At 36.8% G+C, this 27,656-nt stretch overlaps 1 protein-coding gene across 2 annotated transcripts in view; it reads left to right on the top strand.

The window, feature by feature from the left end:
• Nucleotides 1-27,656, top strand: part of MPP7 (MAGUK p55 scaffold protein 7) — a 103,372-nt gene that overhangs the window by 5,991 nt on the left and 69,725 nt on the right. For both annotated transcript variants that reach the window (XM_065731425.1, XM_065731426.1), the window contains exon 2: nt 6,482-6,600. In XM_065731425.1, the coding sequence (XP_065587497.1) occupies nt 6,482-6,600 (119 nt within the window). The remainder of the gene's footprint in view (nt 1-6,481; nt 6,601-27,656) is intronic.

The following is a 27,656-nucleotide window of genomic DNA, read 5'->3' as shown; positions in this document are numbered from 1 at the left end:
CTCACTGCCTGCCAGATACTTGCTATTGCCTCCTCTAGTGTTGATGAAGATCTAGATATAAATACTTAAGACTCCCCAGGCTGACATCTGTACAAAGGAGCAGTCAGTTAGTCGAGGTTATTCAAGGTGCCACAGTATGCAGGCTTCGTTGGAGCGGCCAAGAGTATCTGAAAACATACACGTCAGATCTTTGTATGAGCTTTCCACAAACTGCTTATTAATTTCTGCTTGATAGGTCACTTCAGATCAGTTATACGTTTGTGTTATTCTTGCAGAAAATAGTCCTTCTGAAAGCTCATGAAAGCAATTTTATGGTTTTTCAAAGTATCCTTGTTGATACAGTGCCTCGCAATTATATTTTGAGTTTCAATTTTGAAACAGATCTCAGGAGCTATACAAGGAACAACATGGTATTAGTCTATATGAATGCAAGTAGGGATCAACTGTTTAACTCGAATCAGAATGCACCGCTATGTGGTATGCTAAATCTGAAATACACATGTTGAGACAAGTCCTAAAAGACCAATAACTGTTTCAAACAACTGTGGATTCTTTAGCTCCTGTAGCCAAGTTCCAAAACTAAAGACTTTTCCATTTTGAAGGGAATAATATTTTTAGAAGTGGTGGGCTTAAATGCTTGCTTACTTTTGACATTGTCTGTCATAATGTTGTTTTAAGGTGGCTTAACAAATTACTGCAGTTTGGAGGAGTAAAAATTGGGTACAATTTTAAAATTAAAATAGTGTACGGCCCTCACTGAATAAGTAATCTTGTTCTATGAGGGTATGCTTACAAAGTTCTTGTTTTCATTAGGAAAAAAACAGAACATCGATATTTTAATTAGTGCCACCTGTAAGGGTTTCAGCGTTTCACTTCTTTATGAATCAGGAAATAAAACAGAATAGACATTTTTCCAAAGATGCTGATGACCTGTGCTTTGGGCATTGGGCTACTCAGTCTTCTGTACTATTTGAAAATTAGATTAAATCATTAAATCTTTTTTTTTTTTTTTACAAAAAAATAAACTTTTTTAAATTACATGGTAGAATCATGTTAGTCACTCGTTCTACGAAGACCAATTGCTGAGGCCCTGTACGTTCTTTCAGTATCACTAATCCTCCATTCTTGATCTAATTAAAAAGCATAAAAAAGAACGATTTGTTGCATACAAGATTGAGCACACAGTAGTCCTTTTACAGCTCCCCTCTGATAGGACAGTGGAGTTTGTCTGTCCCAATATATGTGTGTACAGAATATGTTTTCATTTGAACTTGTGCACAGATACTGATCTCAAAGTTGAGAGTGAAATAGCTTTCAATATTCAGAGTTAGTGACTTTGATTTTATTATGCAGCAGCAGTGATGTCAGAACAAGGGTTTCTGTTGCAGAGCTGTTTGCTTTGTGTAAGGAGAGTGCTGTCTGATCCTTTATAGAACTGTAAAGTACAGTTCAAATGTGAAAAAATGTCAGCTTATTATAAATGGCAGCAAATGGTGCTGATTATTTTACCTTTGACAAAGTGGAAAATTTAAAGGTTGGTGTGTCCCGTTTTATTAACACAATAAAATTTTACAGTGTTGTTCTGGGCTTAGATATATGTTCTTTAGTGTTTATTACCCCTCAGTTACAGTAAAAATTTTTGATTGGAAGTCTGGCATCATTGTTCAGAATGCTAAATCAGGAAATTAATTAGCATATGAAAACAAATGTGCATCCATTTGTCTCCAGCTTTTTCCTTACATTAACCAAAACTAAGTTGGTGTTTTCCTGTAATACGCAAGAGTGATGGAACGCAGAGACCATATTTTTTATCATTTAGCAGTAGTTTATAGCTTCCACAGACTTGTCTTAATAATGAAGCTATGAAGGATATGACAAGAATGGTGATATTAAATTTCTCTAGACTAACAGTAAATTTTTCCATTCTGATGTCAAGAATGTAGAGCATCTGGAATCTGCAGTGTGAGTGGTTCAGTGCAGGAACACTTTCATCAAATGGTTCCCCATTTATTCTCCTCCAAGGAACAAGCAGACTCCTGCAGAAAAGAACACTATGAAAGAAGCAATTTTCTGGAATTTGACAAATTATTTGTCCTGTTGTTCCTGATTTAAAAGCTTTCCATCGCGTCTTAGCTTTAAATCTTATTGCATGTGCAAAATTAGGTGAGGCATTTTAAAATTGGAATTGTCAATATTGCATACACTGTTACTCAGATCTAGTAAAATTAAGTTGTATTAATTGAAGTTAGGGAAAACTGAAGAGACTCTGAAGACAGGAACTGTCTACGTGTATTAATAGAACAAAGTGTGAAAGCTGCCTATTCCTTTTCGAAGCAGGGGTAATGCTGAGGTTTCAAGCATTGGATTTTTCCCTAGAAATTGTTTCCTTAGTCTGAGCTGGCAGAGTTCTACAAACCTTATTTTGCAACCATTTTGTTTTAATCTGTGTATGCAACAAGTCCAGGAACTTCAGAGTCGTTTCCCCATCCAAGCTCTTGCAAATTTTCATTTTAGATTGTGTGCATCTATTAGGTTATCTACCTGCATAGTGTACATCGATTATTTCTGTCAAATGATTATCTAGTTGTTTTTTAAATGCCTGTGGCACTTTTCATGGGAGAAATAAATTTCATGTAAAAGTGTCGTATATCTGGTATTAATTTATTATGTTGCTTTAATCTTGGTTCAGGTAGTTAGGTTTAATAGGCCATATGAGCACCAGCAAACTTTTCCCTCCTCTCTTCCAGGGCTTTATGATATTGCTGTGTACAATGCTTGTCTCCTTTTAGTAGTATTGCTGTGCTGCAGGGATGCTGCGTGGTTCACGTCTCAGTTCAACTTTGATGCTGTACCTAGTTTATATGACATGATCAGTGTGCTGGTATCTAAAAGTAGGAGTTCCCGTGATTTTCTGGAAGTGACTCCTGTTACTGCCACTGGGTTAGATGATCATGTTTAATCTACAAAGAACCCTCTTTCCTTCTCTGTTCCAGTGATTTGGGAAAGTCCTCAAATGATCACATTGTGATGTGATTTTTACTTTCAATTTTTTTTTTCCCCAAGCTGTAGGACAGACCAGTCTGACTTTCCTTTTTATAATTGGTAGTAGTCATCCATCTCCATGTTTAAACTCTTTGTTAATTTTTGTGATGTATGCTCAGGTCATTTGAGACCCTTGAATAAATGTTCTGCTTTTAAAAATAGAAGTAAATGAGTTTTTCTTGTGTAAGTCATGTTTACTTTACTGAATTTTGACACCTCAAGTATTTTGATACTACAAAATCCCAGTGGACCTTTGATTCATTTTAAATATAAAACCTACTTAAATTTAGCCTAACTAGACTAAAATAAAATAAAATAAAACAAGAACCTGAATAGAATAGCAACAGTGTATAAAGAAGCAAAATGTAAGGCTCTTTATAGTGTTGCTATAATAATGAATTAAAAAAAAAGCAACAGGATTTTTTTTTTTACTTTTCATGATTTTTGTTGTTTTAAACAACTTCTAGAGCCTTTTAAAGAGTTTTTTTTTGTGTGTGTGTTAGTTTAAATTCTAGGCATCTGTCCAAAAAAGTGTGCAAAATACTTTTTTTAACAGGAGATCTGTGTGTGTCATGTGGCTCAGAGGTGTGAGGAGAAGGCATCGCACTGAGCCTGATAGCACGGCCCGGGCTGTTCAGCTCTCTGCTGCTGCAAGGCTACATCTCATCCTGTGGCTTTTAATGCAGTTTTAATTTATGTCACAGTCCATGTCAGCATACGGCTCATACCTATGAACATTTTAAAAACTCATTTTAGCAACACTTCACTGTTTCAAATTGGCACCGAAAGAATTTTAAAAAAATAAATCTGTTCTAAGCAGATTGGCAGTGGTAAAAGCAGTGAACAACTTGCACTGCGTGCAGTGGCCTGTGGCTCTGGTCTATAGAGCAGGAGTGTGGTGTTCCCTGGGTGTGGGACAGCCAGGGCTGTCCTGCTGCAGAGAAGAGCTGGATATTGATTTGTTCCTTTTCTGGGTCAAAACTATAAACACTGTGCTGCAGTGCTAAAGCAGGGCAGCACTTGAAACGTGACTATAGAATTGGATAAAATAAGTTGGGACCCATCTGATTTTCTCCTTTTCCCCAGAAAGTTGCGTACATTGGGTACGTTTCTATTAAAGCTAGCACTGGAGCTACTGAGACAGAAGAACATTCACTTCCCTGGAAAGGGCAGTTCAGGGCTATATGAGCAGACTGAACCCATGGCAACTATTTATCTGAATGTGGAAACCCCAAGGAATGGAAGCACCCACGGGACTATTCTGTCTTGGACTGCAGGTAGTTCTGTTTGTAAAACCCAGTCTCGCTACGGGCACGTTCAGTCTTACCTTGTATCACTGCCGTAAGAGCTCACCCATCAAGAAACTTATTTTCACCAGGGATTTAATTCTCTGAGAAGCTGCATTTGCAAATGTAGAATGATTTCATGATAGATTATATGTGCAAATTAAGCAGATTTGGTGGAACAAGAAAGAAAAAGCTTATTTTGTTGTACATCTCCTATGTGAAGGGAGTGGCTAAAGTTCATATTTTCTTTCCTCCGAAAGGCATATGTGAATTGTTCTTAAACAGTTATGTCACAGTATAAGCTTGCATTGAGCTTTCTATTCCATTTTTTAACAACCTCCAGGTTTTTCTGAGGTAAGTGTATTTGCAGTAACAAAAGTAGTTCTGCACAGAAATATAAGGCTGAGTGTAAAGAAATTTTAATTTTCTCTATATATTTCTTAAAAATGAAGTGAATTTAATCAGATACATTTTTGCAATTTTAATATTTCTTCTTCCTACTCATTTCTGCAGCTGAAGTAATATTCATGTCATTTTGCAGCTGTTAACTACTGTGACATCCACTTCTTAAGTGACTTTTTTATTTTATTTTATTTTTTACCAAGTGCTGAAATCCTAATAATCCAGAAAGTAAAAGCCAGAAGTCCCATTCAAACTTCTGTTCTTTCAGCGTTCAGTCATTGATGGAGTCTTGCTTGGCAAGACCTAAGTTTTCTTTTTCTGTCCATGCAAAATTGTAGTGGTTTGAGTTATATCCTCTTTTTACAGTATTTCTGAAGCATAAACAAGAACAGATTTAAATAAAAGCAAGATTCTAAGAAAAAGAATGTCAACCACCAAAAACTCTTGGACCACAAAAAGAATGTATCTGGAAGGAAGGTTTTTTTTTCCAGAATATTTTACTGAAAGGCAGTAAAAACATGAAAATGTTAAATAATCGGATCCCGAAGGTGCTGTATGTAATTTTGAAAGGGGGAGTGTGGTACCTGGAAAGGTTGTGAAATTATGTTTACTAATAAATATTTGAAGTCATAAGCTTTCAGGAGATAAGAGGCATAATAACGATAGGCAACCTATAACATAGAATAATGTTCTTTACCAGCAGAATATCTTGTAAATCTGTCCTTGTGACAAACAGCAGCACTTACTCAGACTAAAAATAATAGCAGGACCATGTATCTTGGATCCCGGGAGACTATTGGTGTTTTTGTAGACAGCAGACAGGAGAAAAAAGGCATTTTGTCCTTTTTACCCCAAGTAATCCCACTGGAAAATTAAACATGTGCTATGAATTGATATCGGCTCATGCCAGGTTACCTCCCTAAAGAGGACTGCTGCAAACACTGTTGCTACATTTCTTGGACAGCGGCTTGATAGCCTGTGTGCATGATGGATATTTTATGCTGCATGCTACTGTGGAACACTGTGCTACTGTCTGCCCCTCGGAGCCTGCTGGTGAGGTGTGCCACAAATAACTGGGAGCAGCAATTGCTTTAACCCTATGGATAATCTTAAATACCTGTGAATTAAAAATATTACTGAAATATTACTCTGTGGGTGTTTCTGGGAAAGCTGTGTTGTTTTTGTTTTTTAAGGTTTAATAGCATAACGTAACAGTTTCTTTTGTCTTGCTATGGGTTCCTGCTGAACATGGGATAAAAAAAAATATTAAGCAATATATTAGCAAGAAATATTTAGAGAAACCACGAACCCTTTTTTAATGGACCACCCTATCCAGTTTCTGTTCTTTTAAGGAAGTTTTTCCTATTCATGACTCATTTCACTCTTTGGCTAACATCAAGGGAAATGGAATAACGATTAAGCAAAGGAATGTATGTTTTTTTTCTCGTTTTGTTCTTCACCCCCCCCCCCCAAAAAACCTTTACGAATTTCTCTGTAGCCTTGTGTAAATATATATGGATATAGGAGCTCGACAACTGTGACAAGGTAAAAAGTACACTGCTAATACTTTCTTTTTAGTAATTTTTTTTAAATGTTCTTTTTAGTTCTACAAGTTAATGTTATGCTGGATACTCCAGACTCCCTATTCAGTTAAAATGACATGCTCCAGGCAGCCAATTACACAGAACTGTTAAGTGAAATTAATGAGATCACCTCTAGATTACACTTTGTGTTTTATTTTCATTTTATAGGTCTGTATGAACTGCTGGCTGCATTGCCAGCCCAGCTGCAGCCACATGTGGACAGCCAGGAAGACCTGACCTTCCTCTGGGATATGTTTGGTGAAAAAAGCCTTCATTCACTGGTGAAGGTAAACCACATTTAAGTCAGATTCTCTTTGTGAAGAGCATATGGAAAAATGTTTTGAGCGCCATCTAGTAAACCAGTGATAAAACTTGCTCAGTGAAAACAAAACAGCCTTGTTTTAACTCTGTTTCTGTCAGAGTGGAAGTTGTTAAATAAGATTCTACCAAAAATACATAGATGATTTCATTTGAGAGTGATGTTTTGGCAGTATAATGCTAATGCAGCAAACATATGTTGTTTGCCCTTGTTTAGAAAAAGAGAGTATGAAATAGTAGCAGGAAATCTGAGCCTTCTTTATGGTCAACATTCAAGACCTGGAGTTTAGCTTAAATAAATAAATGTTCACAGCAAAAATTAGAAGGAATATATTTTCTGAGGTCAAGTATGGCAAGAGTTCAGTAGCCACATTAATTTAAAATAATTTCCTTTAACAAAGTCAACTGAAATTCTAGTAAGCTATTTCTTTTACTGGCTTGCCTCCATTTAAAATTGTTTTGAGCATAAATATGTTGGACTAAAGTACAACCTAAAATAAGTTTGGAAGAATGCTTGAGTAAAGTGTCCTGCTACAAAAATGATCAGCAACAAGGGATCAAAGAATGCCATGGAAGTATGCAGAGCAACCCCAATAATACTAAAATTGCTTGAAGAAGAAAAATGGGACCAGTTGGCTGATTAGAAATATTCTACTCCTTCAACATGGTAAATGTGGCTCAAGTCACTAGTAAATTTGAGTTGTAAGGAAATTCTTAGTTCTCAAATGAGTCAGTAACTGGTGGTAACCCATCCCTTGAATATATCCAGACTTCAGTGTAATTGAGTAGAATTTGTTGCAGTTGTCAGTCACTGATCTAGAGGAGGCTTAAAACTGAAGCTGTTATTTTGATGTAACCTTTTCCCCTCTCTTTCAGCAACCTTACTCCAGAAAAAATTTGATAATGTTGGGACTTGGCCAAGATTTTCAAATTAGCTATGTAATTGCATGTAAGAATAAAAACAAGTACACCAAAGCAACAAACACAGGAACAGTGTTTTCCAATACTCACTTGTCTCAATCAAAATTTCTTAAGTGTGGTACTTCCTGGGCTTCTTGCTGCTTTGATTCATCTGTCTGTTCAGCTTGCTAAGAAGGTCACTGAGAAACACTGAGTTATGTTTCTAATGTAGGTTGACAGCGGTGTGAATCTAAGCTAAAAGTTAGGCCAGGAGCTAAATTAGTTTTCATTCTGGATTGGAAATTAAAGAAGGCTGTCTAGAACATGAGTGTGGATCTGTGAAACATTAAAATTTCAACATTTGCTCTTAATTTTGTATTGAGTCAAAATCTTAACCTTTTGAACTTACTCACATGCTCCCTTGTGTCTCTTCCTGCAGAAGAAAACAAGCATAGAACAACTGTAATTATGACACTCATCTTGAGTGTACTCTCAGTTTGGAAAAGTTGTGCTCTCATACTAGTGGGGAGCCCTCACTGGTATTGCAGGATGGATTTGAGAAAGGGTTCTTCAGGCCGTTGGGAAATTTTGGGTTTCAGTGAATGAACATCTCGTTGCAGTTTCAAGAAGACACTGAAGTATTCCAACAGTCTTTATTATTTATCTTGTATATTTTAGGACCAAGAATTAAATATATGTGTAATTCCTAACCTGTGAGCCGTTATGTTGAGGTCCTATTACGACTCACACTGTCTTAAATTAGATTTGTCTCTTGAAGTTGCATCTTTATTGTTCACTAGTTATGCTTATTCTTTAATACACCACCATAATTTAATTCAAAAACCAGTTTTGTTTTTTTTTAATTATAAGAACTGAGGCTTTTATCAGCATCTAGAATGACTTAGTGCATGTCACAGGACGTAGAACCTCACTTTCTGGTGGCCATGTTATAGAAAATAGTGCCTGAAGAACTTTCAAAAGGTTATCTAGTTCATATCTGTGTCCCAAAACTGTATATGAAACATAGTATGTGTTTGACCTTTAACTCAATTTAGAAGGATTATTCAGGGTGCTATCAAGTTTCAGACAAGGCAGTGAGTAGCTTTTTTGGAATGGAACTGTAAGAGCAAAGGAGACGATCTCATCTGCCATAGTTTTTCCCTGTTACAAGGCTTTAGAAGTGCCAAACCTTTCTGGGTTCTGGTATCTTGTTTGAAAGACTGTTTTTCCTAGCAGTTACTTCTTAAAGTCAACCGTTCTTGCAAAGACAAATGTTTTCAATTTCTCAGGCAGAGAATGATGACAGATATTTTGTAACAAAAAAAAGAAGCACTAGCTTAGAGCCAAAGATGCTATGATCATGGTATGTGTAGGTTTTAAACTTCATAAATTGGAAGAAAATTAGCACTGGTATGCTACCAATTATATGCTAGTATTTCTCAATTTAAAAGAGACACACTGCTTAATAAAAGTTTCAAAGCTTAGCATCTTACTGTAGTGTTTAATAATTGCAAGTATCAGAGATGAGCTGTTTTTCTAGGTTTTAAAATGGATAAAGTGCTCCAAAATGCTTGAAAAGTATAAAATGAACTTTCTACCTTTTGTACAGATATTCTAAATGTTATTGGTATTTAATCATCAGAGTGTTTTCAGTTTGGTTGTACGTGATGGCATGTAGTTTGCTACTGTTGCTGTCTTCATGCTGAAAAGGGGAAGAACAAACAAACAAACCCAGCCCCAAACCTTGCCTTGGATTTCTCTTCATTCAGTACTGTTGGACAGAAATCTTTTTGTGAGCTTGGATCAGCCTGAGCTGTTCTAAGAAGTCAGAAATGGAAAAGTTGTATTAGATCATGCAGTCCATTCCCCTGCAAATACTGGATAGTTCCCTACAATACATTCCTACTGAAGTAAGTAAAACCAGCAAAAACTGATGCAACTGGTCTTGCTTTCTTTTTTTCTCAATAAAATAATCTGTTGATTAGATTCAAGTTTGCAAAGTAGAGAAAAGCAAACCCACAACCACTGTTGACAGTTCAGGAGAGAAAACTGTCTCTGGATAGTAAATGTTCAAAGTTTGTCTGCATTTCACTCCATTTATTACTTCCTCGTCTTACTACATAAGTCTCTTAAGTTCTACCAGAAGTCTTTAAACTTCTCATTATTTTTAATATGGTAGAGATCCCAGTAATTCTGTAGAGATTTATAGAAAAAGATCATGAAGAGATGATCCTTCAAATAATTACAAGTACTAACTTAACTGAAATCTCAACTAGCACATGATACTCTGGTTGTGTTGGATTATTATTATTATTTTTTAGAGGAGCAGAGATAAATGAAGATCCTTTTTAACTTCTTTTCCATGCGCGTTAATTTGCTGTTAGTGCACAGGACACATTTTACTGTTTATATACTAAGCTCCAAGTTGATGCTTCTACTTGCACTGTAGCCTTAAACATCTTTCATTGTGATTGTAATTCTCAAGCACTGAGGAAGCCAATCTCTTAGGCTGTTACTAAAATACTTCTTACCAATTGCATTTTACCAATTGGCTTTGGCTGACTCAGAACATGCACGGTTCTTTAGCCAATTCTATACTTTCCCTGTAGAGGTTGTGGGTGTCCTGTTTCTGGAGGTGTTCAAAGCCAGGCTGGATGGAACCCTGGGCAACCCCATCTAGTGCTTGATCTAAACTGAGCAGTTTGCAACCTTGCCCATGGCAGGGGCATTGGAACTACATGATCTTTGAAGTCCCTCCCAACCCAAGCTATTCTGTGATTCAGTGATTATGAAAACAATGCAGTGTTGCTGTTTCTCTTGATAGGGAAGACATCATACATCCAGAAAGCAGTATGTAGCACTAGAGAAGAAAATAACTAGTGCAAAAAGTAAGGAATACTTGGTGAATCTACTCTGATTTCATTGTGACTGTATAGTATTCTGGTAGTTGACCCTGCAAAACTTAAGAATCATAGAGATGGAAGGAACCTTTAAAAGGCCATCTAGTCCAAACACCCTGCAATGAACAGGAACATCCACGGCCCAGTCAGTGCTCAGAGCCTGGTCTAGCCTGGCCTTTAAACTCTCCAGAGATGGGGCATCCACCACATCTCTGGGCAACCTGTTCCAGTGCCTCACCACTCTCACTGTAAAAGACTTTTTCTTTATATCCAACCTAAATCTACTCTTGTTAAGTATAAAACCATTTCCCCTTGACTTGTCACCATGAACACTGCTAAAGAGTCTGTCCCCTTCTTTCCTGTAGATCCCCTTTAGATTCCCTCAGAGCCTTCTCTTCTCCAGGCTGAACAGCCTCAGCTCTCTCAGCCTGTCCTCATAGGAAAGGTGTTATAAATTAGTGCTAATTTTCTATTAGTTTCACTTGGATGTGACTTGGTTTGCAGTTCTGAGATGTTGTTTAGTATGTACTAAAGTTTCTAATGTCAGTGGCTAATAACTTTTTCTAAGTAGTCTAATCTTCAAAAATAGAATAGTCAAGAGTATATCCTGGTATAAATTATTTGGCACGCATATTCAATCAAATGATTATATAGCCCAAATCTTACCATCTTGGTGGCTCTTGTGGAACGCAAGGAGGGGTCATATGGTGCAGCTTCCCCATCCATACTATTGTCAGCCATTCTGCAACTGACCTCCAGATATGTGCTACACTAATCCTGTCCATACTCCTGCCACATAGTGCATCTTCACGGTGAATGCTCTTGCCTGAGTCTGTGCTCCAGCATCCTCACAATTGGATGTTCTTCCCAAAAATTATAGAGGAAACAGACGTGCTTATATGAATTGTGACTTTTCTGGACTTATTGCTCTAAACAGTTGATGAGAATGACCCATAGGCTAAGGGAATGATACCTGTGTAGGTGGCAATGAATAACAAGGGCAGTGGTGAATAAGAAGGATGTATTAGATGGATGGAGTTGGCCTTCTTCATGGTAGCCCAGTGAAGTTGATATTGACTGTACTTCAAGCTAAAAGCTATTACTGGAATATCTTTTACTTGTAACATATCAAAGTTACTTGGTTCTTTGTGTGTACTTTTCTGTAGAATTTTATGTAATATTAACACAATCTTCATTAAATCTGTTTCTGCAGCTCACAATTTTTTTTTTTTCCTGTTAATTGCTTTGTTGTATGGAAAGAACAGGATGTGTTTGTGAGAGGCTTTGGTTGCTAGTATCCTTGTACCTGGTAAAGGAATGGTGAGAAGCATTTGTGATTTCAGGGCAGACATAAACAGGTAGCTCATGAGGAGCTCAGAGGAGCTGCATTATCCAATTACAGCAAGTCTGAAAAAAGTAGAAAGGAAAGCGGGACTGGAGATTCAAAGGTTACAGGCTCCTAAGCTTAAATCAAACTCAGCAAATGGATTTTGGGCTCAAAGGACAGTGTTGTAGACCTGGAGAGATATACAGACCACCTTGGAGTTGATGGAATTATTGAAACTGATAGTTCATTCACTAAAATGTAGCTTTGGTATTCAAAGTCCTTAGGGTTCTTTACTGCAGGGTTCTCAATCATATTTATTTTTAAAAAGTTGTACCTCCCAGGTAATGGGAACAGGCTGTAGTTCTGTAAGCTCTTATGAAGTTCTGAAGTGCTGTTTACTTTGGAGATGGGGGAAAAAATGAAGGAGAAGGTGGTGTGAGTAAGCATTTACCACCTGGCCATCTGGAGGAGGAGGTGGGAGTGTAGGGCTTGGCAGGCAGCTGGGACCAATTCATGGCCAATGAAATATAATTGTTCTTTCTGCTTTAGAGAAAGATTGATTCTTATGCTAGAATTTACATCTTTGATTCGGAGAAGGCGTGCAAAAGAGTTCTGAATAAAGCTCTCACTCTTGTCATGCTGGCTGTCCAAATAATGGACAGATGTGGACAGCTAGGCCGGCTTAAAAACTTCCACTATTTTAAGAGAGAGGAGAAGGAATTTACTACAATTGAACTCTTTAATACTGATGGACTAGATAATAGAAGGCAGTTCTTTCTTATTCTTTAAATCCAGGCCTACTTTGGTCTGTACATACAGAATTTCAGTGCTCTTTTCATACAAAGTATTCGTAGGTAATGATCTAACTTGTATACTAAAATAAATCTTGATCATGTGCTTCCTGCTTATCTAAAGATGAAACTGTTTTGGAAAAAATATGCTATTAGAAAGTCTGATGGTGTCTGACAACAGTTTGCATTTGTATCTGGAGTAATTAGCATTGAAACATTGAGTCATTTTGCTTCCATCAAAATTACTGCATTAAAAAAATGTAATGCAAAGTGTTATTCCATATGAAATGCCACATGAATTTAAAGCATAACTTCGAAGCCAAAGTGATTTTTGGAGATGTGTTCAATAGCCAGCAATTGAAATCTGCAAGTGGAGAGATCACTCTTAGCGGGAGGCTGTCAGCTGCCTTTAAACTTAATTTCCGTGGGTACAGTAATCAGGTTAATTAAAATAAGTTAATCGAAGTTTAATAGAAAATACTCTAGGATCTTTTTATTCAGACTGATATTGTTGCCATGGAAAATTCAAGGAAAAGGTAAGCAGCAGCCAGGCACTGAGCAAATGCTTCTGTTGTTGTGTTGGGAAATTTCTGGTTGGAGCACGTGTGTGTTGATTCCTCTCACTTGCCTGTGCTCTCATTGTGTAAATATGCAGTGCATCAAGTGATAACTGATCAAGCAGAACACAAACAAAAATGGTTTTGTTTTAAACCCTAGCTAAAAATCCACACTATTCATGTACTATAGTAAGACTTTCTCTCTGATGAAAACACTTGTTTTATCTTATGCGTTCATTCATACATACATCCCTGTGCTTATCTGTGCCTTGATTAAAGTGAAAGACTGCAACTCCAGCTTACTGAAAAAGTGGTGAAGCTTAGTGTTGGACAGTGTAACCTTCTTTCAGAGAAAATGCACATCGAGTTAGTGCCAAGTGGATGTGTTAGTGAGGTTACAGTGAAATATGAATCATTTGTGAAATTCAAAAATATGCTTTGGTTGTACTTTGTTTACTGGGAAGCAGCTAGTGGGCACAAATTATATATATATATATATATATTTGTATGTTTTATTCTGTACTACTTAGTTAAAGTTTAACTGAAAGTGCCAACTTCTGCCACAAGTTTTGATATTTGGTATCACCAGCATCTTGCAGCTTCTACATCAGAGCTGTTAATGTTTTTAATAGTAGAGACTTGAAATTTTCATCTAGATTTTTATAAGGAAGTCTTGTTCTTGTCAACATATCCCTCTTTCAGCCCACGTTGTTAAAAATAATAACAATAAAAAAATCCATGATCAGTTTCTACAGTTGCAATTAAATGGGCTTGTTGACAGTTTAGTCTCATAAAAGCTGTAGAAATTGGGCTAGATAAGAGATTCTGCAGGTATGGTAAACCAAGACAGTTTTGAAATGAAAAATAAAATAGATAAGCTTATTAAGACAGAGGTGTGAAATATTGGCCTATGACTACTACTTGAAACTTGTGAATTAATCAGTGCTTTGGAATGTGAAAAAACTTTGGTTTAGGTTAAGCTCCAGACGGAGGCATTTTTTGGATCAGTAGTAATTGATTTAAAGTTTCTGCTGGGAAACCTCCAAAGAGTAGCAGAAATCCAGCCAAAATGCTCTAGACATTAAGAAGTAAATCCAAATCCTTCTAAGACAAATAGTTTGTAATGTCGTTGTTGCAGAGGGCAGTATACCAGCCTGCTGAAAAAAATGGTGCCATACCCGGATTTTTCTTGTCTTGTGAAGCTTGTACTGTATTTGTTTAACCAAAGTGGTATGTGTTTTGTGTAAGACACTGAGGCCAATCAAAGCTCTCATAAGCTGCTAAGTAGATTGATGAATCCGACATATCCAATGATAATGTCATTTTAAACTGTTTCTGTACAGCATTTTTTTCCTCTGGACTGGGAGTCATTATTGTGGCAGATGAGAAAAAATATGTTCTGTAGGAGATTGTGGAAGGGTATGCTTAATTTTTTTGTTGTTTTGTTCTGTTACTGTCTTGGACGATGTTTCTTCTTAGAACAGATAGTTTTAACTGCCTGAGCAAGCTTCTGCAGTGCAAAAATATCTTAAGATTTATAAGAAGAATGGGATGTAATAGTTGTGAAATCTTTCTGAGGAACTGAATTCTCAGTCCCAAACCAATGGATTCATCCTCTGCTGTTCCCTTTTGCAGATCCAACCAGTAGTAAGGCTGGATGCTTGTTCCCAGGTGCTCAGCTGCACAGAGACACTACCACAGACTGAGCAGTGCCATCACTCACCTAAATGCCAACTGGTCTGATATAAACATAGAATCATAGAATCAAATCACCAAGGCTGGCAAAGACCTACAAGACCATCCAGTCCAACTGTTCCCCATCACCAATAGTTCTCAATAAACCATGTTCCTCAACACAATATCTGTACATTTCTTGAATACCTCCAGGGTCAGTGACTCCACCACCTCCCTGGGCAGCCCATTCCAGAACCTGACCACTCTTTCGGAGAAGTATTTCCTCACATCAAGTATGAATCTACTCTGGCATAACTTGAAGCCATTCCCTCTTGTCCTATCACTAGTTAAAAGAGAGAAGAGGCCAACCCTCAGCGCACAACAACCTCCCTTCAGGTAATTATAGAGAGCCATGAGTTCTCCCCTGAGCCTCCTCTTCTCCATCTCTCCAGCTGATCAGGGCGGGAGTTCACCAGCAAAAACCCTCACATCTTTCCTCTCTAGGTTTATAAATACACCTGTGTTCACAGTTTCCTCAAATGTCACTGCTGGTGCTTAGTCCAACTAAACAGCCAGGGCACTTTACCCAGGTGCTTGTTCAGTCCTTGAGTCCTCTGAGATGCAGGCTACCTCTCACTGACTCTCACACACGCACGTTCATTTATCATGGAATCACAGAGTGGTTTGAGTTGCAAGGGTCCTCTGAAGACCATCCAGTGATTACAAAGTGTCGCTTTGCTACTGCTTTACATTTAGTATGGATATCATCTTCATAAAATATTTTGAATTTTAATGTACTTTGCAGATTGGATTTCATGGAAAAGAGCAGCTTTTGTTGAGATTTAGTGATTAAATAGTCCAGCAATGACACTACAGATACACACAGCTTTAATCAGGATGAAACCATAAATCAACCCACAATTTTGAACTTCCAAGTTACAAACATTCTAGGAAAAAAAGTAACCCATGATTGTAATCATGCTGCTCTGGCATCTGAAATAATGAGACGGAATATTGAAGTTTGGGACGCTGTTAATCACAGACTCACTAACTACAAATCATGCCATAGTGCATGCCATGCAGCAAAATATTTGTAGTTTTATGACTGTGCTCTTTCATTCTCAAATATCATTTTCTAGCCATTTCTAACTAATAATCTGCCCAAACTGTTACACTGTTATTATTGTCTTCTTCCTAAGGGGAAAAAATATTTTTCTTTTTTGCGTATCAGGAAACCATGAGTAAGAACCATGGCTTGATTGCCTCTTCTTTCTGTGTTTTCTGAGTATGTGGATTGGTCTTTTAATTTAGAACCAGATTATTTGATGATTACATTTATACTGCTAAGTGCTTTTCTTTTAATCTATGACAGACCTTTGTTTCCTTTACATTGTGTCTTTATTTTCCCTTTATTAGTCTTGTTAACACTTTAAAAACACTTTAATAATCATTAATAACACTTTAATAACCATTCTATCATGACTTCTCTTTGGTAATATGCTGGTTTTTACTTATGATTTTCTACTTTTTTCAAACCTTTAAGAATGTTGTTAAGTGACCTCTTGTTCTCAGTCTCACTGAGTCTGTTCATCTCAGACAAACTTAAAGGGTGCTTCAATATTTTTCAGTTTTGGTAGGGAAGCTCAACTGAAGTTAGGTGGATAAATATCTGCAATTTATTAAATCATTAAGTGTAAATCAGAACTTAATCTTAAAAAAATATATTGCTGTTTTTTATCAGTCTTAATTATTTTCCCCTTCACATTTCTGTTTTTCTGAGCTTTTACTCAAGAAACAGAAATAAAATTTACACCTAGTACCAAGTGTAGAAGAACAGATGACCACCCTTTACTAACCACTATATATATATACATACGTATATATAGATGGATATAGATATGGTTCATAGGTTATACAGCTGACACATAGGGGACTATCACTGGTAGCTTTTTTCAAATTTGATTTGAAATTAAGTCCCTACAGCTTTTTAATGGAAAACTAACCAGAAAACCAATTTGTAGATTTCATATTTGAGGAACAGTATAAATGAGCATGGTTAGTTCTGAGCATCTGTTTTTAATGCAAGGGAACACTTTTAAATCAATTATTTGGATATTTTCTGAAGTATTTAATCTGTAATTTTATTAGTGTTTTGGGTTGCGATCCAGCATTTGTGGTACTTTCATCAGATTTTATCAAAAGTTGTGTTTACAGCATAATTTTTATGATGAAGACTTTTGTATTCCTTTAAATAAGTGTTATTTTCTTTGATGGATCCTTCGCAGTAGCTTTTTCCCAAGAAAAATCCACCAGTCTTTAAATTTATCATAGGAGAACAGAGGAGTCAAAATTAAAAAAAAAAAAAAAGTAGTAATAAAAAAGTAGTTATTCAATTGTGTTTTGCACATGTCGGAATGTCTGAAAGGTTTTTGGTTTTTTATTTTTTCTTCCTATTAATAGATTCCCATCTTCATGTACGTGCTTCCTTAAAAAATAACTGTAATGCAGTAATGTAATGTTATGAATTAAAAGGAAACCCCGAATCAGTCTCTTTATTTATTACATGACTTGTGCTGTATCCTAACACGTTGCCGAGAATTTTGGAAAACCTGAACAGTGAGCCATGTACTTCTCATACTGCATAAATTGTACCGACCCCACTAGATGGTGCTAATTGATAAATCTATGTGCACGTATATATGTAACTCAGAGGATATATGTCCCTATTTGTGGTTCTAGCTTGTTGTGTTTTCAATAGTTTAATTCTGCGTAATGAACTGTACAGAAGCGATCTCCTCAGTGTTAGGAACTCAGGGAACCTGACTGGCACTGGAACCAGGACTAACATGCATTGTCTAAAGCACTGTGAGGATCGTGTTTACTGCATTAAGGAGGAATAAATCAAACTCTTCATTATTTAAATTTAGCATGCTCTGCCTGAATAGTGAAAGTGAAAAAGCATAACTTACGCCAAGGTTTTGCAGTCTGCACATAGAGACTCCTGCATGTTCCCTATCTTCTTTCAGTAACGTTCAGTCAGCATTTGTGTAAAACCTTAGATGCGAAGTGATCGGAGTCTGAAAAATCTATCAGACAATGAGAAGGACAGTTTAGCCATTATTCACATTAGAAAACTGCTTGCTTACTGCAGGGTTAAGAAAGTTCTTTCTTATACAACGGTGGAAATCATTTACCTTTGGAAAAATGAAATGGAAATTCAGTTCTTCGCTTTTATGCAGAAGTAAAGACCTCATTTCAAAATTGTGGTGAGTGCTTCCAAACTGTACTATCAGGAGGAATTAAGATTACAAAACAAGTTGCTTACATAGACTATTGGGCAAATTGAATAGCAAATAGAGAACCTTTTACTGTTAATATATGGAACCTTGTTTTTGCTGTTGTCTTCTGAAGAAATGAGCATTTATCAGAAGTATTCAATTTAGGCACATACATACATATTTTTTCTATCATCTAAGTGAAATCCTGAATCCATTAAGTAGTCCTACTAGCAGTGATCTTGAGACAATCTGCTCTTCTTGTGTAGTGCTCCCTCCCATCCCTAGCAGATTTCCAACAGCAAATCTCAATGTATCCCACTTTAAATCTTCTTTAACTGTAATTGGCACGTCAGAACTATACACTTGTTCATCTTTATTTGGAAATGTTTTTTTTCTTTCTTTTTTTTATTGTCCTGTTTTAAGCAATTTCTCCACATTCTTGGCACAATACCACTGAAGTATTCTGACTCTGGGAATAATTTAACATAAATTGGCATTAGCATTGGTATGGAAAGTACTGTAAATTAAAATTCACTTTATGATTCCTTACTAATCAATAAAGTAGCACAAAGCATTGGGAAATAGTGAAATATTATTATTGTTATTATTTTAAGTTGCTGAATTAGATAATCAAATTAAAACAAGTCATGAATCGTTCAGGATTGCAATTTTCTTATATATCTGTCAGAAGTAAGGTTACAGTTGTTACTGTCTATTTTGGGCTTAGGAGCACTTCAGATGATAGCTTCCAAACACAATCAATTAGCTGTCAGTGTGGTGTCTCTCTTTTCTTGCTAGCTGTATCTGGTGTGTTTCTATCCCTTCTTATTAGATAGTGTAATTATTTTTTTCTCTTTTTATAAGGTATAGGATTTTTTTTTCTTCAAAATATGCACATCTGATATTCACGTTAAAAAATGATTGTTATTCTGCCACAAAGAATGGTGACTACAGAAAAGACAGAAGTCTTCTCAAACTTATTAGAGATATTTAAATTTTAACTCCGTAACAAAAAATTTTGCCATTTGGGCTACATAAAAACAGTAGCTCTTGTGCCATTAAAAAAGAAAAATTCTGATAAAGCTGAAGAAACTTTTATGTTTCTTAAAATCTGTCAGGTTGACTTGAAGAAATCTTCAATTTCTGATGTTTTAGATTGTTTTATTTCTCACATATAATAGTAATTATTATTCACATTGGTTAAGTATGCATTTTGTGAGTCCTTTCCTACATTATTAAAACACACTTGATGCTATTAAAAAGGATGGTATCCAGATTATGTTCAAGTCTGGAAAAAAAGTACATATGCATTAAGTATTTATATATATATATATATGTATACATATATACAATATAGATAGATAGATATGCAATATAAATACTCTGATCAGTCTAAGTTCATCAGTGTCTTGAATAAAATAAGATTTTCCTCAAGTTTTCTATTTAGAATCATTGTAGAAACATCAGCTGTTTGATTGTTGCAGTAAGGATTATTTCCATCTGGGTTTCATTACTTTCTGTGTAATTTTACAGAGTTGTGTTTCTACAAAACTGAAGGGCATCAGTAGGAATTGTAATTTCTTTCCTGCTTGAATGAAGTGTTATTTAAGTAAAAGTATATTTAAATAAGTTACTTAGCAAGACATGTTATTTATATGGCAGTTATGTCAGTAAAATAATTCATTAAAATCTTCATCTCGCAATCAGAAGTTGTAAAGTAAAAAAAAAAAATGAGGTTACAATATATATATGTATGTTTCAGATTAGAAGTCATTTTAGTAGTATTGGTTTGAATATCAAGTACTTTCTGTGTCGGCTATCAGTCGCTGAACATCCCACAAGGATCATCGAGTCCAAACCCCGGCTCTATGCAAACCCAGTGTCTGAGAGCACTGATCAAACGCTCCCAGAGCTCCATCCCTCGGGGCTGCGCCCACTGCCCCGTGCAGCCCGTCCATGCCCACCGCCCTCCGGTGCAGAACCGTTCCCTGACCCCCAGCTGCCCCTCCCCTGACACAGCTCCATGCCGTTCCCTCGGGCCCTGTCGCTGTCACACAGAGCAGAGCTCAGCGCTGCCCCTCCGCTCCCTGGGAGAGCTGCAGCCGCCATCAGGGCTCCCCTCAGCTCCTCTGCTCTGGGCTGAGCACACCCGGGGCCCTCAGCTGCTCATCTTTCATCTTGTCCTACAGACCGTTCACCATCTCCTTTGGATGCTATCAAATAGTTGTATGTCCTTATATTGCTGGGCCAAGCTGCACCCAGTGCTGGAGCTGAGGCCGCACAGAGCAGAGCAGACATGCCCTCCCTCGCTCGCTGGCAGTGCTGGGCCTGGTGCACCCCAGGGCACGGTTGCCCTTTGGCTGCCAGGGCACACTGCTGGCTCACATGCTCCTTGCCATCAGCCAGAGCCCCCAGACCCATTTCTTTAGGGCTGCCCTGCAGTCTCTCATCCTCCAGTCTGCCCTGTCCCACCTGCCAGTTCTGGCACTTGCTCTTGTTAAACCTCAACTGGTTGGTAGTAATGTGCTCTGAAATTTTGGAGAAAAAATGGTGTAATAATCTTGAGTATTATTACCATTTAAATTGCAAATTGACAGTTTTGTTGTATGTTACCTATGTTTTCTATGTCTGTAGCACTGCACGGAAGTATTTCCTTGAGTCAACCATACAGCAAGAATGCAGAAACTTGGTGTTTTTTTTTTTTTTTTTTTTTTCACAGAAGGAGAGAGGAAGTTTGCTTTTAGGAAAAGGTACGGTCTGTTTTGTGTTACTAATCCTTGCCATTGTCTTCATGGGAGGAAGAGTTAGAAACAAGAACAATGACATGACCCTTCCCAAAATCTCTATTTCTTTCAAATCTTTAACCTTTTTTCAAAAAGTGACGTTTATTAAAGTTGTTATAAAAGGGGCTGGTGAGTGGGCACTGTACTAATAGATGGCAGCATATAGACAGAAGTGTAAAGAGCTGTAAATTGCAAAGAGCACTTTATGAACTAGTCTCCTGTTCAACTTCATTATTACTTTTCTGAAACTTTTCTTGAAACTTTTACCAAATTTTAGGTGTTTTGGAGATACCAGTGTGTTGTTTCAAAGAAGAATTGATATACTTTTATTTTATATTTTTATTTTAGCAAATTCAGATGGATATGTGATTAGTTTACTGTTCCAATTTTGTTTTAGTCGCAAATGCATTTATGAAATGCAGTGCATTAAAACTGAAGGGTTCTTTTAAAATCCATGGGCTTCTGTTTGAAGATTACTTCTTTCAAAGAATACAGATTTTTATGTTCTTATTTGTTCTGTTCAAGAACTTCATGTCCTTACCTCACACAAGAGAGTGGCTTCATTCAAATTTGGAATTGTTCTGATGCTCTTTCCTTTAGAAATGGGGTTAAAAGTGCAGAAAAATAGTTTTGGAAATACTGTACACGGTAGCCATGTAAGCTGTTTGGCTTTAAAGGGGTAAGAAAATTTATTTTGGAGCAAATGCAACTTGTTTGGCTTTGGTCTGAACTTCCTCTGCCTACCTAGGGACACTCTTCCTATAAGCAAAGTCATCAAAACCTTTTCTTATTACTGACTGAAAAAAAAGCATGTTTGAATGAAGTCTGTGAAATCTCATATAATAGCAGCTTTATTTTATTGTATAAGAAACAATGAATTCAAAGTGAAAAGTGTTTCTAACAGAAAAATAAACATTTTAAGAAACTCTGCAAGGAATATGTGGGGTTGCAGCCAACATTTAATCTGTTCTGCTTGACATTGCAAAAATAAAATAGCTAATGTATCAGTCTTATTACCATATGCTTGCATATTCATTCTGTCCCAAATTTTCATATTCTTTAGTACTTTCTCTTTTTCTTTTTTTGGGATGTGGTAAGTAAGATAAGTTTTAAATGAATTAAATATGTATGCATCTATGTATGTATAAAACACTAGCTTTAAAAAATGAAAGGAAAAAAGGGCAATACCTCACAAGCTAAGTTATAAAGGGATTAAAAGTCACAAAGATAATAAATTGCTCTATTTGTAAATGACAATGAATAAAGAAATACAAATTTCATGTAATTGCCATTTTAATCTTTAACCTTAGTAGTTCTATCATCCTTCTTGAATTACAGTGATTAACTGTATGAAATCTATATGACATTCTGTTGTTTATCAGTAGTTAAGATAAAAAAGGTACTGATTGATCATTGATGGATTGCAAACTGAATGTAAGGCACCAGCCTGAAAAAATATATGCCATGAGAGAAAGTAGAAGTAAAAATAGGAAACATTTTCTTTATTCAAAATAAAGTACAGTCACTAATTAAGTAGAATACAGAATAGTAGAATCTAGACATTCCAGAAGAGAACCACTGAAATGATTATAGGTCTGCAAAGCATGATCCATTAGGGGAGACTGAAAGGGTTTGAGTCTAACTTAGAAATGACTGGAGAGGTACCTAAATTTTTATAAATTTGAAATTGAATTCAAATTTTTATGAAATTTGAAAAGTTGAAGAGGTTATTAAAAAGCCAAAGCAGCTAATTTGTTCTCCAGCATAGGATGAGAAGTTTGGAAATCAATTAACAGCAAAGTAAAAAGATGTTAGAAATTAGGAAAATGTTCCTAGTGGTAAGTGCAGTTAAGAGCTTTCAGAGTGGACATTATTAGCAAATGCTAAACGGTTAAGTAAAATGATTTTCCTTCAGGTAGTTGGATGAACTTCTATGACCCCTCAAGATTCCCTCTGTCCTTGCTTGCTGTTAGAGAGCCTTTGATGAGAAAATACTGTTACATATCAAGGTCATAAGTCAGGCTGTATTTTTTACTGCACGAATGGACGTATATAATTATCTAAGATGTGGGAGGCAGAGGGACGAGGCCGAACTCTTCTCAGCAGTGTGTGGTGATAGGACGAGGGGAAATGGCCACAAAGTGAAGCATAGGAAGTTCTGCACAAATGTGCGTGGGAACTTTGTCACAGTGCAGTGACGGAGCAGTGGCACAGCTGCACAGAGAGGTGGTGGAGTCTCCTTCTCTGGAGATTTTCAAGACCCACCTGGACACCTACCTGTGCAACCTGGGCTAGGGAGCTGCTTTGGCAGGGGGTTGGACTCAATGATCTGTCGGTCCCTTCCAACCCCTATGGTTCTGTGATTCTGTGATTCTTGGTTAGGAAAAGTGCTAAAAAAGGAAAGAAACTACTGTTGGCAGCGCCTCCTAGTTCTCCTGTGCACTGATTTGGTTTTGCATATTTCAGTGTCCTGTGCTCATGTGCCCTGCATGTTTTGTCCATAGTACTTACATCCCTGAGAAGGTGCCACGAATGACCATTGGCAGAATTTAGTTTCTTGAGCGTGTGTTACCTGAAGTGTACTGTTAGAAATCTGCAGAACTTGCCTTTGATCACCTGGCTATGAGCAAAGAAAAGGTTAAGGGAGGTTGCTGTCTTGTACATGGCCTCTTTTGTTTTCTGAAATTGTTCTGTTCAGTTTCTGTATGTTTATACAGAAAGTCATGTTGGCAAAATTTCTATATTAAACATAATATAATGTTAAGATTCGTCTGTTCCTTTCTTCCTGATGAATGTGTTTGCCCTTCATCAGCTACCCTAATACATTCCGTGTTACCCAAACAGAAGTACATTTGTGGCACGCTCTTTTTATAGTGCTTACCTGGTCTTGCTTTTAACCACACATTAAGGAAGGAAATGCTACTTTTCCATTTTACAAATAGAGAATTGACAGACTGTCACTCAGTAATGTGTGGGTGAAGCAAGAAATCAGTTAGTCACCATCTTTTAATATTGGCTCATACCCTGGAACTTTTGTTTTATATTTGAGGCAATTTAATATCATTGTTGGGAATGAAATTTTCTTTATAAACTTAAGAGTAGGTAGCTATGATTTATTTCACTTTTATTTTGTTTTTCTTTTCTAAAATACATAGTGATAAATTCTTAGCAATGTTCTGTGCCTCTTAACTATAATTCAAGTCAATTGGCTGAGTAGAATTTGATTTAAAAGCTATACGTGTTCTGAGAAAGTCAGTTTTTAAGGTAATGTGTTGAGTATTTGATGTGAATTTGCATTTGATTTACTGTTTAGTTTTCCTACACTTCATATGTTCATCACAGCACACGGTTGTTCTTATGTTTATGTTCATTAGCATGGCAATGCTGCAATGATAAGTACAATAGGAAGGTTTGGAAGAAGATGAATAATTTTGCATTCAGCCCATATTTCTGTATTGTGTAAATAGACACCCACTAAATGATGAAAATAAGGGAAAAAAAGACTGTTCTGGCTCCTTTCATCTGCTACATTAGCTTTTGGAGAGGAGAAAAGAAGAGAATTAAATGATGTTTTAATGAAAATTCTACTTCAAGCAAAACATGCACGCTCTTTCAATGTAGATAAGATGAAATTGTAGTTCTGCCGTGTTTTTATAGCAATTTTCATTTGTTTCATTTCTTTTTTCTTCCAAGAACTTCATTTTACCTTGTCTCAAAGTTGTTAGTGAACTCACTGTCTAAATCCCAAAGTTAAGCTAGTGTCACTAATGATCAATTGAAGCCCTAATTCTCATCTTGAAATCTGTGTAGGCATTGAGATTATTGATAAATGTGTTCTTTGAGGTCATGTGTGCCTTGAAGCCTGGTTCTGGAGGGAGTTCTTCTGCTGCAGTCACCACAGCCACAGGACATGTGAAGCCAAAACGAGCACTAACTCCCTGACAAGTTTCTCTTCTGTTTTCTTCTGCCGTTCTGTATATGTGTTGTGGCTTCTCAGTGTAAACATAGTCCTCTCTGTAGTTGCATCTCCCCGGTTTGTGGTGCCACTGGTGGAATTAAAGACTTTCTTGTAAACCATACCTTAAATTGAAATTTTGATGAACTGTTAACATGCTCACCAGAGAATCTTTTGTTATGCATCCATGCAAGCAAATAACCAAATGGTACAGAAGTTGTGTGGCTGTATTTCAGAGCATTTATTTCAGATACTTCTGTGGTTATGCTGGGAATTGTGTAACAAAGAGAGCAGATGAGGGAGATGTTCTCTCTACTCTTACAGACCTCATGTAACAGTATTCACCGTGCTCGTCTTCTGGATACAGCTTGGTGCTTAGTCGATGTAGTGTTCCAGTTCAGATCTGGAGTGCATTTTTTAAGGCAGCTGCCTACCTTTTCAGCCTGTGCTGCTTTGGTTTGTGTCAGCAAGTACCAGTAATCCAGCAGAGGAGCTGGATTCCTTTCTGATGAAACTAAATGAGATTAGCTGCTAACAATTGTTTGGCAGACCAGATCTAACTAAGCTAGTCTGGAATAAAATTCCAGAAATGGTGAATATGGTTTGGTGACTTCCTCCTCAGTGCATTCATTCTTTTGCATTACACACAGACTGTTGCATGTTTTCACACATGCACATTATTAACCAAATTTTGCAGGTATCTTATCTCCATACTGAAATATCTCATCCAGCTAGATCATCTGTGGATAAGAGACTGTTCGTATAACAGAACAGGGCAGAAACTTCTGATGTGATACAGTATTGCTCTCTGTCTTTGCATGACTGTCCTTACAAACTTCCCACAAAATCATCTTTGCTGTGTACTGTCATGGTAGTGTCATTGATATAAAAAAGGCTCTTGTCCAGAGGTGCTGATGTTGTCTGTGAGTTGTTGTTTTCTTCACAACAAGTGTGGTGAGTTGTTGATTTCTTCACAACAGTGAGTTGTTGTTTCTTCAGTGAGTTCTTGTTTGTGTTCTTCACAACAAGTGAGTTGTTGTTTTCTTCACAACAAGTGTGTTGTTTTCTTCACAACTGTTGAGTTTATTTTCTTTGCTGTTTCCTCATAAAGATAGATTGAATAATGCATATAAGAAGTAAAAGTCATCTGGAGGAAAAAAAAATAAGCATCACATTAACTTACTCTGTATGTAAGATTTAATTCTAGTGCTTGCTCAGGCATTTTTATGTCATTGTATGTGTTGCCCCAGACTACAGTACTTGGTCCATTTTGGTGCTCCAACTTAAGTCTTCCACAAACTTTGCAGATGAAAACTTTCTGTTGGATTTATCATAAACCTTAGACCATAGGACACCTGCAGGATACCCATTCTGGTTTGTTGTTTGCGGCCTTGAAATTACTATTTTGTCCTATGTAATGGCTTTCAGAATAGTCCTGCTTACACAATTGTATCTGACCCCACTAAATATTAGTGGAATGAGTCTTGAATTAAGAGGATTCCATCTCAAAAGAGTTGAGATGTCCTCTTCCCTGTGTTTTGTCAGCCAAATGATATGTCCATGCAATGTAGGAAATCTGAAGAAGAAACTAAACTCGTGTGGTAGGACTCTTTGCTCAAGGTACTAGTTTTTCTGACTCAGAACATTCTGTGTGGATTTTGAAATAGTCCAGACTGGGAACGCTGCAGAAAACTTGTTTCCACTTTATTTTGTTATAGAAATCTTAATTCAATCTCTGGGAAAATCCAGACACAATTTCCTTTGCCTACAAATGTGCCAAAATTGTGTAAGTTTACAAATGATTGTTCCCCTTTTTTGGAATTGTTCTCTGGAGTTAGTGAGTAGGATGTCAGTGTTGCAGAGCCTCCTAAGTGTACCAAAAGACCCCTACAGTAAAAGGGATAGGTATTCATTAAAAAAAAAAAAAAATCAAAAAAAACCAAGAACTCCAGCAACTTAGCCATCTGTTCAGCAAAACAGCTTTACATGTTTTGTTTACAATACATAACTCTTGCTTTAACAGACTCTGTCTCATCTGTGAAGAGATACTTTCAGGGTTCCAGCTTTACACTTAAATGTCAAAAGAACTTGTAGCATATGTATTATATTTTCTATTTTTTAAAGCATTACACAGACTTAGACTCCCCATTGGTTCCGGAGGTTTCTACTAGAGAGATGGCAATAGCATTAAAGTTACTGGACATCCAGAGCAGAGTACAAAGTAACTTTGGCTTTCCTATAAAATAGAATAATTTTGAATGAAGCTCAAATAGATGGCTGCAACTATGAAATGTTTTGTTCTGCATAGTAAATGCTTTCTCTTCTTCCACATTGAATCAGCTCCCATACTTTACTTAGAAGTGTTTCTGAGGTGGTTGTAATCTGTACTACTGCTGAATTTCATTCAGTGACGTTTGCAAAGGGGCGCAGAGCTTGAACTGTCTTCATTCTCGTCAGTGGTGCCACTAAATCTACATATTAAAAATCTAAATTCTAGTTACGTAATCCTTGAATTTTGGAAATATAATGCTAATTGTGGATACAAGAGCATGATTTACAAATCTCAAATTTGGAGAAATAAATAATTGGCTGGAAAGATTGTGGAGAAGTTTCCAAAAAGTTTGGCAGTGCGTATGGCAGTTTTCCGAAGGTGGTGGTAATTAAATGCAGTTATCTATCCCCCTAAAGTCTGGGAAATTGAAAGGCTGTGGGCGAGTACACAAGTTTGCTCTGTTATCCTTGAAAGATAACATGTGAAAAAAAAAAAAAAAACAACAAAAAACAACAGGACAAAAATACAGTGTGGGTCAGCCTTACTGTGCACTGTGGGGAAATTATGGAGCAAATCATCCAGGAGCAC

The sequence above is a fragment of the Cyrtonyx montezumae genome, unplaced genomic scaffold (assembly GCF_038088225.1).
Source record: "Cyrtonyx montezumae isolate F1298 unplaced genomic scaffold, pur_monq_1.0 scaffold_14, whole genome shotgun sequence".
NCBI lineage: Eukaryota > Metazoa > Chordata > Aves > Galliformes > Odontophoridae > Cyrtonyx > Cyrtonyx montezumae.
Note: the sequence above shows the minus strand (reverse complement) of the source record. Positions and strands in the feature narration are given on the sequence as shown.